Source organism: Capsicum annuum, chromosome 1, assembly GCF_002878395.1.
Source record: "Capsicum annuum cultivar UCD-10X-F1 chromosome 1, UCD10Xv1.1, whole genome shotgun sequence".
NCBI classification, from domain to species: Eukaryota; Viridiplantae; Streptophyta; class Magnoliopsida; order Solanales; family Solanaceae; genus Capsicum; species Capsicum annuum.
Window position 1 is genome coordinate 254,296,015 of NC_061111.1, and position 15,398 is coordinate 254,311,412.

Genomic DNA, 15,398 nt, shown 5'->3' on the forward strand with positions numbered 1-15,398 from the left:
GTTGGTGCAGGACATGTCAATCCCTCAAGAGCTAATGATCCAGGGCTAGTCTACGACACCCAATTTAAGGACTACCTGCCTTACCTGTGCGGTTTGAATTACACAAATCGACAGGTGGGAAGCCTCCTGCAACGCAGAGTGGATTGTAAGGAAGTGAAACACATTACTGAAGGACAACTAAATTATCCTTCATTCTCAATCACACTCGGAGAAACTTCTCAGACGTATACGAGAACAGTGACTAACGTTGGAGAAACTAAATCATCTTACATTGTGGAAATAGCTTCCCCACCCGGAGTCTCTGTGATTGTTAAGCCCTCCACTCTTAAATTCTCCAAGTTGAACCAGAAATTGAAATACCGAGTGACCTTTACTAGAAGAGATAACAACACAAGCAATGGTATTGCTCAAGGATTCTTGATATGGACTAGTAAGAAGTACCGGGTAAGAAGCCCAATTGCAGTTGTGCTACAGCCTAAAATTGGTTTCTAGTTTTATTTTCTTCTGGAGCAATGTATAACAAGCTTATATCACTGGTCTCGATAGAAACCATGGAATAATAAGTGACAAAAGTATTACATTATGTCTAGTGACAGAATTCAATTGTTCTTCGAAATTAATTTGCATGTTACATTTTCACTTCTACGAATTTCACAATATCAGAAATGATACTACATGAATTAATACAAATAGTTACAATTCCAAATAGTTACAATTCCAAATTGTTCTTGTAAGTTCTATAAAAAGCTGAATGCATAGTGTTACAACTCGAGCCGAGGCTCTGGCCGTAACGAGCATCCCGAACCATGAAGGCACGGGCGCCCCTTTCTATTTGACATTCAAGCACAACTTTCATACAATATAAAGAAATTGCGGAAAACATAACAAAACGGTACCATGGTCAACCTCATAAAACTTGAACACTTTGGAAGGAAGTTCTTATTACTCAAAACATATGATGCCCGTTTGCAAAATCTGTAACAATATAAGAATCAACATATGACTGACAATTGGGACAAGGCCCCCAGTCGGACCATGAATCTAAACAATAATAATAATGAATTGTAACCAGGCCTTCCGAAATAAGGGAGGCTCACCAACTGCAACTTCTGACCAAACACTTCTACTGCTTAGCGGGACCCGGGACTGTGCCTCAGATCCTAAAATATAGGGGGTCAATATAATTGTACTGGTATGTGAAACAACTCAAAATAGTATGTTTTTATACAAAATAGGTGAGAGCATTTCATAATAGTGAATACAATACAAGTAAAAATGTATGGGCATACTTTAGAGAACTTCAAAACGATTCTTGACAACATTGACCCACTCTTTATTATTCTTTTGAGCTAGTCGGTACACCTTACAAATCTGTAATCCCACGGGCTATGTGGGACCCACCCTTGACTCAGCGGCCAAGCCTCTAATCCAAATAGCCGCCAGGATTGGGGTGGTGATTCCCCCATGTGAGCACACCGCACAGGAAATCCCCCCATGTGAGATGTCCTAAATGCCCTCTCGTGTAGGAGAATATATCATACGTTCCGCATCGGCAACTACATTCCCAACGATGAGCCCTTGCACTCAAACGCCTTCTTCGGGTAACCAACTAGCTCTCTTAAGCCCAACTTTTAGTTCTTTAAAACAAACATGCTTCATACTATCAAAACATTCGGTACGTAGCTTGTTAAGGGCATATAGTCACCGGGTATCGTCATACCCTGACTTCCAAGTCAATCACATCATATCTGTAGTCCTTTTCACTTATTATCATAGTAATAACCACCCCTAGCTTTTAAACATCAGATGAGTGAGAGAGTTATGCAATAGACCTTTCATTCAGATTTTTATCAAAACATTCTCCTCCCAATTCTAAAATCAATAGGTCGTCACCTCATATTTGTAATTATTTAAAACTCGTGAAAAGTGTCAAGTTGACCAAGTAGACATTTACCATAGAACAAATACCGTCTTTACATGTAGTAAACCGAATTGTTCATGATCATCAGTAAAGCTTTCATCATTTAGTTTCCTTTCAAGAAATTCATACATTTACACATGCCAACACACTTGAAAATCAAAAATAACATCATACGAGAGGGACTTTAAGCATTCATGCTCTCATTCACACTTTACAATACAATCAAATCATATATATATTGCAAAGGTTCAATTTCATGAAAACTAAGATCGAGACAAACATATGCTTGCTTCAAAACGAATCCATAATACATGCTTTTCGAAAACAATATTGAACACTTCATTATAAAACATAATTGGGGATCTTTAATCTTGATAAAATATTTAAACTTACGCCCATGGTTTTTAGAGTAGTCCCACATACCTTAGTCACGAAGAATTTGCGAAAGATTGAACCCTTGATCTTGAATGCTTAGCCCTAAGTTTTTTTTCTCTTATTGTGTTCTTGAGAGATAAACTAGTGATTAAGAGAGTTAAAACGTTACTAATTACCCTAATTTCGTTTAAGGATGATTAGGGATGGTTTTGCAACGTGAAAAGAATTGGTTGCCCTTAAAATGACCTTAAAATGAAGTATTTACGCCGCTGGGCCATAGGGTTGTGCGACGCATTGCCTATAGCCTAAGATAGGCTGGGCGGCGCATTGGCCACCGCCTAAAATAGGCTGGGCGCCGCACTGCCCATCGCCTAAAATAGGCTGGGCGACGCATTGCCCATGGCACAACAATTCCAGTAGCCTTAGGCGATTGATAGGCGACGACGCACTCCACTTTGCAAAGTCATAATTTTTCGCTCGGTTATCGGATTGAGACGAAATTGGTATCGTTGGAAAGCTACTTCGATTATCTACAATTTGGTGGGTCTTAATCTGCCAAATTCCACATACACAAAAATTTATAATTGTTCAAAGATTACCCTTACGTAATCTAATCTAACACCAAGAATTTGCCGAATCAAAGGTTCTTAGTTCATTTTCCTCTAAGTGGTTCCTATGAACCTATTTCTCCTCGAAAATACTTCACACACTAGGATACTGATTATGAAACTTGTATTCACGTGGGAAATCATTTGGATTGGATCTTATACGCATAAGAACAACGATTAGAGTTCTAGCGCAAAAATTATGGGGTTTTACACATAGTTTAGGTGATCCTGAGCTTTAGTCAAATCTCTTTGACATATACGTCCTTCACTAGCAACATTTTATATGCCAAGCGTTTCACAAAGTGTATATAATATATAGCACTTTAGCTACATCTGGTGTCCGCAACCTTATTGGTACCCAACTTAATCCAAATTTGTGCCAGGAAGTTCCACATGAAGTGTAAAGTGCTTTCTAACAAAGACGACTTCATACTCAGGGCTCGTAAACTTAAAGTCAAATAACTCCACATTGTCATGTGGAGAAACAGCTTATAATAGTTCCTTATATGTGAGTTTAGATTCAAAGTCACTCTTGTTTCTTTCATATGAAGCACTAATAGTCCTTCACGTTATAGGGATTCTTACTAGCTCAGTTGGTTGGTTAACTGACCTTTCTCGTTGTTAATGAGGGTACTGAACATTCCATACAGTAAATTGTGGGCAAAACCAATGTCAAAAGCAGACGAAAGTTTGGGGATCAAGAGTGCACAAATATTGCAAATACATAAACATAAACAAACACTTAAACTTCGCCTCCGGCCTCAGCTAACAAGCAAATATTTCAATCTGAATATGCACATGTAGATACCTCAATTCGTTTTATCGTGTCAGTTGAACGTTTCAACTTACAAAATGATTGTCTAGACACACCTTCAAAATTTATGTGCCACGTTAATGTTGGGTGCCCACCAGACAAAGTGAGGACGCATTGAAGTTGAGGTGTCTAGATATGCACTCTCAAAGTTAGAATGCTTACTTGTCAAGTGAGATCAAGTTCGAGTGTTGGTTCCAGATGAACGTTTCAACTTACAAAATAATCGTCTAGATACACCTTCAAAATTTATGTGCCACATTAATGTTGGGTGTCCATGAGACATAGTGAGGGCACATTGAAGTTGAGGTGTCTAGATATGCACTCTCAAAGTTAGAATGCTTACCTGTCAGTTGACATCAAGTTCGAGTGTTTGGTTATGCATTCTTTCGTGAGTTTCATATCTCAACTACTCATTGTTCTCATTACTTGTCTAAATTATCACTCTTTGTGTATCTAATTACACCTCGATTTGCTGAGTTGTCTAAACATTTATTCTCAATCAATAACAGGAGCATGTAGACCAACTCAGCTTTACGGTGTTTTTTGATAAATAGTTTTAGATACTAGTTTCAGAAAAAGAGAAAATGTGATAGCTCAGGTAAAAAACTCACAAAAAAACGTAATACTTTAAATATATTTTTTAATCATTATCTCTTATCATTGATTGGAGAATATTCTATGTCCTATCTGTCTTTTTTGGTATTCATCACTTGTTTATTTTCATTCCACTACTTTCCAACTCATTTCTTGGATTCAACAACTAGGCACAACTATTAAAAAAGGCCCTTTCTGTTGGTATTTTGCAAACATGTGATAATCCAAAAACATATACAAGTTGGCACATGTATGAAGGGAAGCCTTGGAGTAACATGTAAAGCTGTTGTCATGTGATCACGAAGTTACTAGTTCAAGCCGTGAAAACAGTCTCTCACAAAAATTTGAAGTATACATACAATAAACCCTTCGTGGTTCGTCCTTCTCTGGACTCCACACGTAGCGGAAGCCGTGGAAACAACCTCTTGCGGAAATGTGGAGTATACATACAATAAACCCTTGTGGTTTGGCCCTTCTTTGAACCCGCACATAGCGAAAGCTTTAGTACGCTGAACTGCCTTTTTTATTCTTATTAACATCACGTCTCTTCTTTGAGATCCACTCATAAGAACATGTCTAGATCACTACTAATTAACAAGAAAACAAAGTACTTTTAACTCACTATTCGTCCAAAACGCTCTTTCAAACTTAACCAACTACTAAAAACACGTGACTTTTCGAGGAAATTTTCCGAGGGAGGTCATCGAAAAATGGCTCGTTACAAGTTCGGTATTTAGTATGTACTGATTAAATTGTGTTCATTGGTAATGATATTCAAATCATCATATCAAACCGTTGATTTGGAGATAGGACTAAGGAATGCAGGATAATATGATTCCTCGTCCCTCGATATAAAATTACTCATTCCTCAATGCTGTTTAGGCTCTCTAGTTAAGTCTACGCACAGGGTCTGTGGAAGGGGCCTACCACAAGGGTGTATTGTACGCAGCCTTACCTTCAATTTCTCCCGGAGGCTGTTCCAAGGCTTGAACCCATGGATCTCCTGATAACATGGCAGCAACTTTACCAGCTACTCCAAGCTCCCTTTCTCGCTAAGGATAGATCATAACTAGAAAAAGGTGTTAATAACTTCTAGAAAAGGTTTTTTCAAAAAAAATTGCCCAATTTCTTTTTGAAATTCTCAATGGAAACACACCACATTAGTCAAAGTCAATGTCAATGTGAATAGCTTAATATAATGTAAAAACTTTGGCACATGGTCACTAAAACTAATCATTTCTAGTAAAGAGAAATATATCAAGATGAGTGGTATTGATTAAACAATTCAAAAGTCTTCCACTTCAGGACCATAGCACACTATATATAATAGTGGTACACAATGCAAAAAAATATCAAACTCCACTTTGTACACGTCATATAGTTCAAAGTTCCTTTCTTCCTACCACATTTGCAGCCATGAAAATCTTGAAAATATTTTTTGTTATTTCTGCTATACTTGGTTGTTTCTCATGGCCTAGTATGCAGAGTGATTTGGAGACGTACATAGTTCAAGTCGAATCACCAGAAACCCAAATGTCCACTCAATCGTCAAGAATAGATTTGGAGGGCTGGTACAAAACTTTCTTGCCAAATACCATAACAGCCGCTGGCTCACAAGAAGGGTCGCGGTTGATATATTCGTACCACAATGTGATGAAAGGCTTTGCAGCAAGATTATCAGCAGAACAAGTGAAGGAAATGGAGAAGAAACCGGGTTTTATATCAGCGTGGCCTCAGAGGAAATTGATCTTGCACACTACACATTCTCCGAGTTTTCTTGGATTGCAACAGAACATTGGATTGTGGAAGGATGCCAACTATGGAAAAGGTGTGATCATTGGAGTCTTGGACACTGGGATTTTCCCTGACCATCCTTCATTTAGCGACGAAGGGATGCCTCCTCCGCCTGCTAAATGGAAGGGCAAGTGTGAATCGGACTTCACAACAAAGTGTAACAACAAGCTCATTGGTGCGAGGACTTACCCAACATTCAGTGATTCACCGATAGATGATAATGGACATGGTACACACACTGCCAGCACAGCTGCGGGAAGTTTTGTGAAAGGTGCCAATGTGTATGAGAATGCTAAAGGCACTGCGGTTGGGATTGCCCCTCTTGCTCACCTGGCCATTTATAAGGTTTGTGATTCATCTGGTTGCGCTGACAGTGACCTTCTAGCGGCCATCGATGCAGCTATTGATGATGGAGTAGATATCTTGTCCATTTCCATTGGTAGTAATAGCAGGTCATTCTATGATGATCCCATTGCTCTCGGGGCGTTTAGTGCAGCAAAAAGAGGTATTCTTGTAAGTTGTTCTGCCGGTAATAGTGGTCCATCCGATAGCAGCTTATCAAATGAAGCTCCATGGATTCTAACAGTAGGTGCAAGCACTGTTGACAGGAAACTCAAGGCCACAGTTAAGCTCGGAAACCAAAAATTATTCGAGGGCGAATCAGCATTTCATTCAAAGGGTCACAATTCAGCATTTTACCCTTTGTTTGATCCTTCACGAAATGCAACTGACTTTGATAGCCCTTATTGCGGACCAGGTACTCCGACTGACCCTAAAATTAAAGGCAAAATTGTTGTGTCCATGGCAGGTGGTGGTTTTCCCAGAATTGTAAAAGGACAAGCTGTAAAGGATGCCGGAGGTGTTGGCATGATTATTGTTAGTACCGCTGATGATGGTTTCACTAGACCTGCTGATGCACACGTCCTACCAGCTTTGTATATTACCAATAAAGATGGAATGGAAACTCTTCACTACATGAACACAACGTCAAAACCAATTGCAGTAATTACATTCCAAGGAACAATAATTGGAGATAAAAATGCTCCGATAGTTGCTGCATTTTCTTCTCGCGGACCAAGCTTCTCTAGTCCTGGAATCTTGAAGCCAGATATTGTTGGCCCCGGTGTTAACATTCTTGCTGCTTGGCCTACCACCGTTGACAACAAAACAAACACAAAGTCTACCTTCAACATTATATCAGGCACCTCCATGTCTTGTCCTCACCTCAGTGGAGTAGCAGCTTTGTTGAAAAGCACACACCCGACTTGGTCCCCTGCGGCTATTAAATCAGCAATCATGACATGCGCTAATACAGTAAACCTCGCCAACACTCCCATGTTAGATGAGAGGCTCCTTCCAGCAAGCATCTTCGCCGTTGGTGCAGGACATGTCAATCCATCACGAGCTAATGATCCAGGACTAATTTATGACACCCAATTTAAGGACTACCTACCTTACCTGTGCGGTTTGAATTACACAAGTCGACAAGTGGGAATAATACTGCAACGCAGAGTGGATTGCAAGCAAGTGAAAGGTATTCCTGAAGCGCAACTAAATTATCCTTCTTTCTCCATCACACTCGGAGAAAACTCTCACTCTCAGACATATACCAGAACAGTGACTAATGTTGGCGACGTTGTATCATCTTACAACGTGGAAATAGCTTCACCACCCGGAGTCTCCGTGATTGTCAAGCCCTCTACTCTGAAATTCTCAAAGTTGAATCAGAAGTTGACATACCAAGCAACATTTTCAAGAAAATATAATAGCTCAAACAGTGGTACTGTTCAAGGATTCTTGAAATGGACTAGTAAGAAGTACTCCGTAAGAAGCCCAATTGCAGTTGTGCTACCACCTGGTTTCTAGTTTTATTCGTCAGTATTCGATTAATAGTTACAATTCCAAAACTGTTCATGTAAGTTGTGGTTTTTCTTGTTTTTCATAATTATTATTTTTTGTGTAGTATTATATTTCACATAGTAATATTGTTGTTTATAAAAGTAAGGATTGATTCAAGTTAATAAGATGTTAACCATGTGTTTTCAATACATTACCTTGGATGTTATTGTAAACATATTATTTATATGTAAACATATTATTTATTATTATAAAGATTTGAGTAGTTTAATTCAAAGTTTCAAAATATTTCTATTGAATGATGATATTTTTTTATATTGTCAAAAAGAAAAGAAAATCATAAAATTAACAATTAAAAATTTTGAGGCCTTGAGATTTTGGGGGACTAAAGCAAAGGCTTTACTAGCTTCACACCCGAGCCACCTTGTACATAGACCATACAAGTAGATGAAGAACCCCTTATCTCACCGATGATGGACTCCAATACCCCTGTCCCCCACCCCCACGCGCACACAAAAAAAAATTTAGACATCTGCAGAATGGACAATATAAGATGAAAGGCCCAACATTGGTGTTAAGTCCTTAGTTTTGATGATTGACAAATTGTATGTTGGGACCTGTTTCCTGGAGATTGTGTGATGACAAAGCTGTTATTACTTAGGGAACAGGTTGGGCTTACCTATCACTATCACAGTCAACCTCACAGCTGAACGAAAGTATAAAAAAGTTGGTGACAAGCTGTTGCCACCTTTTTGTCTCAGCCAATGGAATTCCTCCTAGGTTTCTTGTGTCATACATATATTGCTCATCTTCTCTAACAAGAAAACCAAGCTTCCATATACTAACAACATACATCTCTCTTGAAGCTCTTGGAGCAAAGACTCACTTTGCAATAGGGAACTGATAGTTCATCAAGTTGTATTTCACTTTTTTGTTGTATTTGAGTTTTTGTATTGTGATTTTAATCTGCTTGTTTGATTATTAGCAGGTGTTGTGGTGTAAACCTCATTTCTTTGTAATCATCTAGAGTTAGGTGATTCTCAAGTTAGAGTTAGCTTGTCATTCCAGTTAGAGTTAGCTGGTGTGTGGGTGCAGTAGAGTTGTTGTTGGATTTTTGTTTAAATAAAATTACTAAATGTATTTTATGAAGTTGTCTTTTGGAGAAAATGTGTTTTTTGAATAAGATGTGTCTTTTTGAATGAAGAGTTATAATGAAAGAGTGTGACTTTTATTGAAAGGATATGTCTTTTGTTGATATGGTGTCTCTCACGAAAGGATATGTCTTTTATTGAAAGAGTGTGTTGGTTAAAAGTTTAACTATATAAACTATTCAAGTGTTGTTTTGCACAATTATTTTTATTTCTTCCCAACTCTTTACAAATAAACTTTTTCTTCCCCACAAAAGATCAAGATTTAGATTTCTTGCTTTCCAATAGGATTATCTTCACTATTTGTTTGGTGTAGAAATCCAAAGGCTTGTTGTATCCACTAAGACTATTTGCGTCAAATCCCATAGCAATCTCGCAGAGGAGAGGGAGCAAATGTCATTTTTAAGAAAGTATTTCATGTGTGTTTCAAGCCTTTAATCATATTTTAGGTGTTCAAACTATTAAGCTTTCATCTTTGTGTTCTTCTTCATATATTTTTGTAACGCCCAGATTTTCTGAACCGAAATGCTACACGGTGCTCATGACCCCAAAGGATCACAAGCTAATCCATGACTAATATCTGTACCTGTAAACTGCATAATATCTCATAAAATATGCGGAAACATGAACTGTAAGACCATAAGGTTCAATACTGATACATATCTGAAAAACATGGTATAACAATACCAAAAAGAAACATAAATACTGAAGTCTGAACATCTAATCTAACATCTAGTCCAAAAGCCTCTAACTGAATTGAATAAGGAGTTAAAGGAACATATCTCCAACTAACTCCATGAACTGAAAAATTAATCTGAAATACTGTGATAAAGTAATAATAATATTGTCCTCGAATGAAGAGAAGCACTGACTGCTAAAATCTGCAATGCTACTTCTGCTCTGAAACTAGTGCCTCTGTACCTATGGCTTCAAATAAAACACCATAGCGCGAATGAGTCAGTACGACTGAATGTACTGAGTATACGAGTGAGGTAGGCTAAATGCAAAGGGTTTTATATGCATGAACAATGCTGACTGATATGAACGTAAGAATACATACATACATACATACATACATACATACATACATACATACATATATACATACATACATATGTAACTGCAACTAAACTCGTGGTGATACTGATTACTGAGTCTGAATACTGACAACATGAGTTTACTAATGCTGAGATACTGAATGACTGAGTTTACTGATATTAAGATACTAAATGACTGAGTTTACTAATATTGATATGTAATTCACTAATAAGTGAGGAACTGATACTGTGTTACTGAATACTGGGAGACTGATACTATATTACTTATAAAAGAATGATTGTTTCTGATAGTTCTGATTATGAAGAATTGATTTGATTGACCGTATATAACAGTCTTGAAACTGAGCTCGTGATAACATGACTATTGAGTATAAATACTGATGACATGTATTTACTGATAACATATCATGAATAATAACTGAATTCTGATAACTGACTAAATGCTACTGAGTTCTGTTAGCTGACTGAAGTCTAATGAACATGGCTTGACTGAGAGTATCGTGAAAACATGACATGGCTCTAGGCACACAGCTATATTTTTCGGGTACGAATACCCCCATGACTCGATGGAAGGAAACTGACATGACTTGACATACAAGAGTACTTGACCAACATTAACAATCCATAATATAGCATCTACGGGGAATTCATAAATCATGTGATTTTCATATAGCTAACATCATGGTCAATTCTAATATCATGACAAGCCAACAACATATTCATAGCACATTAATAGCATAGAAATCATCTTGATCAAGTAGACATGGCATAACTTAAGAGACATGGCAAAATCTTGGAGCATGAAGACTAGGTACTTAATCATCATTTATTCGTTGAGGCACATTATCAAACACATGGTAGGCATAGCTTTAGCATGGGAGTCAACTTAAGCACATGGATATGGCATGGAATCATCATTTAGATCACAAATAGGTCAAAGTGCTCAATTCTTCTTCACTTAGGCATTTTAACAAACATCTTGCATGCACTATTTAGGGCATAGGCCTAATGATCAATTTTATACACTATAACACCATAATTCAACTCAATTCCACCAATTGAATCCACAAAATATCATGGTATCATGAACAACATGTAAAGATTCGAACTTTATTCACACAACATGGAATTCATGTGAAATCATAAAACATGGAGTAAGGACTTGTTAATTGAGCACTCTTAAATCATGAAAACATGATTATGCCTATTCTAGGCATTTCGTCGAACACCTTGCATGCACACTTTATGGCATAGGTGTTCTTAATAATTTAGTCATCTTAAACCACCCAATTTCATGGGTTTTAACTACAAGCACACATACATCATGAGAATCACCCTAACAACCATCAACATGTACATGATCATATCTCAACAATAAAATCACAATAAAGTATTTAAAGCATGGTTCTTGGACTCCTACGGATGAAAGGAATCTGTGGATGGACACTACGCATACCTTAGGTGGAAGATTCTTGAAGAAATTCTTAGACATGTTCTTGATTCCTTGACTAGGGTTCTTGTTCCTTTGAGAGAAAATAAATTGGCTCTTGAGTTTGAAAAATTTGAATATCATATATTCTTGAAGAAGGATTTGATTCTTGTTATAGGTTATGATCTTGAGAGAAACCCTTCTTTTGATGTTGAAGATAAATGAGGAGTTATGTTCTTCAATTGATGGGATTTGGGTCTTCAAATTGAAACCCTCGCTTGAGTTCTTAAGAGTATTTTGAGAAGAGGAGTATATTTTGCTGAAAATAAGCCTTAATCCCGTGTTTGGGGTATATATAGGGGTGGAAGATGACCAAAATACCCCTAAGGAACAATTAAGGTCAAATTTGTCCCTAATTGACTGTCTGATAGGCTGAAGTAAATTGATTATAATTTTTTATTTAGATGTCCAAATGGGATGAAACTAATTTCATTGGAAAGAAGACTCAAATATCTTTCTATGATATATAGAATCTCTCACATTTTATTATATATTGGGAGTTATGATCATTTGAAGTTGACGCTGAAATGCTAAAAAAATAGGGCAAGCACTGGAGTTAGCAGCCTGCGCGGGCTAATCGCCCATGGCTTCTATTTTGGGCACCCAAACATGCCTTTAAGCTACTCCAAAAATTTCTAAACTCACCCGAGATATACTATGAGCATTCCCGATCGTAACTCAACTTGAAAATTGAAAAGCGGACGTCGGAAAGGTCGCTAAATAAATTCCCAAAGTTTGGAGGTCTAAAATAAGATTAAGTGTTGAATATTGAACACTTAGCAAAATTTTCTAAGTCTTGGGATCTTTCATGGAACTTTACGAGCTGAATTTGACACGCGATTTTGTAGGGTATTACACTTCCCAGGAATCCCTCATTGACCTAATAGATAATAATATGAATGCTTCCAATCATGTGCATGAATTATATCATATCGAACCATAAAATTACCTATCATGACTCTCCAATATTGATAGTGTTAACTCATGAATATGAACCTATTACGGTTAACTCTCAGTATGAGCCTAAAGTGGCTATACATAATTATGAGCTTAAAAAGGATAAACCACGAGCATGAGCCTAAAAAGTCTAAAATATGAACATGAATGTAACAAGACGAACTTTTTGATCAATAACTAATCAGATAAATAAGACATCGTCATGAGCATAAAGGAGTTAGTTAGCTGACCGTGAAGGCATAGGTTGAAATAACAAATGCCCGAAACTATGTTTGCCGACATAGGATAGAGATCATTCCGCAAGTCGGATACTCTCTTTTCTTTCATGTGTCCCGAAAAGGGGCTAACCATGGATACTTGCTAGCAAATTATGTCATGTCACGTCCTATGCCCGGCAAGGTATAGGACGGCTTAGCTGATCGGACTGAGATCAGACTCCATGCGCTCACATGATGGTTTATGACGGTTCACTACTTTCTCCCACAAATAATCAAAGGAATTTAACCTACTTTACTTCGTCAATTATAAATTTACCTCATATTCTTGTTCCTTTCCAGTTGTCTTCTTTTACGTTTGAATTTTATTGTCATTTCTAACCTCTTGATGTACTACCCTCCTGAAATGGTTTTGCATACCAATACATTCCATGTATTGACCACCTTTGGCGCTACATCATTTCATGATGTAGGTTCTGACTCTCATGTCCACAGTCAGGCGCCCCATTAGGACCTTTATCCTCTGCTATTGGTGAGCCTCTTTCCTATTAGGAGGTTGGACGGGATATGATGACTTCATTATATTTTCTTTCCTTTTAGTATTGGTACTTATAAAGGCTTCATAGACTGATTTAGTTGCCTAACAGATCTTGTGATTTTTAGTATTATTTGTCATGACTATTGTATCTTCAGACGTTAAGTGATATTAATGAACTGATGAAAGACTTTATCCTTTAAGAACTCTTATTTCTGTTTCCTCTCTATTCATTATGTCAGTTATATGCTCATGTGATATGCCAAAATGTTCGCTCGTACTAGTAATATTATCAGGTGCATGTCACGTCCAGGGCCTCGGCTTGGGGCGTGACACACATCTTAAAAATCAATAAGTAATTAATAGGGAAATCTTACTATATCACCTTTTGAGTATGGTAAATTCAATACTTTGAAAAATATATTGGAAAATGAATAGTATTTAATAGTAAGGGTAAAATGGGCACAGGATAATAATTATCCATTGATTTTTCAAACTAGACATTAGTGGACAAATAAAGATGGACGAAGAAAGTATATATAATCTCTCTTTTTATATTTTATGACGTTATTTTACTTGACATAAAGTTAATAGAAATGAAGAGTTTCGAAATTTATGGCCATAAATATGTAGTGATATCACAGAGTAAAATAAAAATTTTGAATTACAATTCTCATTTGTTGGCTTTTCAAGTTAGTTTAGGGCATCTCTTATTCCCCTTTCAATTAGAGAAAATACCCTATTATCCTCTTGAGCTATACCCAAAACGGCTAAGATACACTTTAATTTAAAAGGGGTCCCATTAGTGTAATTTTGACACCCTTAGTGCCTACGTGGCACACACGTGTGCCTATGTGGACCCTTCAGTGTGTTGTGCCAAGTATATGTCACGTGGCACTAAGAGTGTCAAAATTACACTTTTAATTAGTTCAGGGGGTAATAGGACTCCCTTTAAATTGAGGTATGTCTCTACCATTTTGAGTATAGTTCAGGAGGTAACAGGATATTATCTCTTCCAATTATGGTAAAATAGCCACATTATGTCTTTGTCAATTATTAGTTTTGCAATAATTCATAGTGTCTAATCTTGATAGTTTTATTAATAATTTGTGTGTCATGGTTTTAATTGTTAGTGGTATGATTATTTTTTTGTCATGTAGGACTTGCATAAATAGACAAATTTCAACCAAAGAGCCAACTCATTTTTTTTTGGCAAAGAGCTAGGGTCCACTTGCAACTTGTTATTTGTCAAGTCATAATATATATTATAATCATATAGACATGAACAAAATCAATTGAATAAATCACATGATTTTGTTTTTTAAGTCATGAAAATAGCTTCTTACGAAAATGCAATATAAAAATATTAAGAACACGTCAAAAAAAGAGTTCGAAATACATTTAAATTTTTTGATAAAATTTGATGTAATTCGCCTTAACCTTGCGGGGGTTCTATGACTTCCCTCGATTATTTATTATCATATTTTTGTGGCATATATTTACCTACCTGGACCAGTGCGTGAATACGCGCACACTGAGATTGTGAAGGTCTGAAGTGGTCCAGCTAGCAAATATATGCCACGAAAATACAGTAATAAATAGTTGAGAGGGGTCATAGGACGCCGCAAAGTTGCAGCGTGTGACAGGAAATTTTTTCAAAATTTAGGTATATTTCTTACTCTTTTCCCTAATAGACCCTTATAATTTGGCTTTTTTTCAAACTCCGCATAACAAAAATTTGGTGCATCAAGCTACCCTTTTTCTTTATATCACCAGGATAAACTAATTAATTTTTTGAAAAATTATATTCTCAACACATCCAATTGAATGTCAACAAGCACAAAACCTAGAAGGAGAAGTTACAATATACTCTTTTTGAAAAATTATTTGTCACGCTATCTAGTTTAAAGTCTAATTAATCTGAATTCACATAAAAAACAAGAGCGGAGGTAGAAGCTTAGATATAGATTCGACTGAATACAATACCTTTTGCTGAAACAACATATTTATGTTAAGAAATTCATTAAATATAT

General features: G+C 36.8%; 2 protein-coding genes across 9 annotated transcripts in view; one reads left to right on the forward strand and one right to left on the reverse strand.

Annotated features, from left to right (window-relative positions):
- The window catches only part of LOC107851456, a 31,663-nt gene that overhangs the window by 6,572 nt on the left and 9,693 nt on the right, over positions 1–15,398 (reverse strand). The window lies entirely within an intron of this gene.
- Positions 5,649–8,508, forward strand: LOC107857410 (subtilisin-like protease). Its single transcript, XM_047402348.1, has one exon. The coding sequence runs from the start codon at positions 5,729–5,731 to the stop codon at positions 7,970–7,972; it is 2,244 nt and encodes a 747-aa protein (XP_047258304.1). The 5' UTR covers positions 5,649–5,728; the 3' UTR covers positions 7,973–8,508.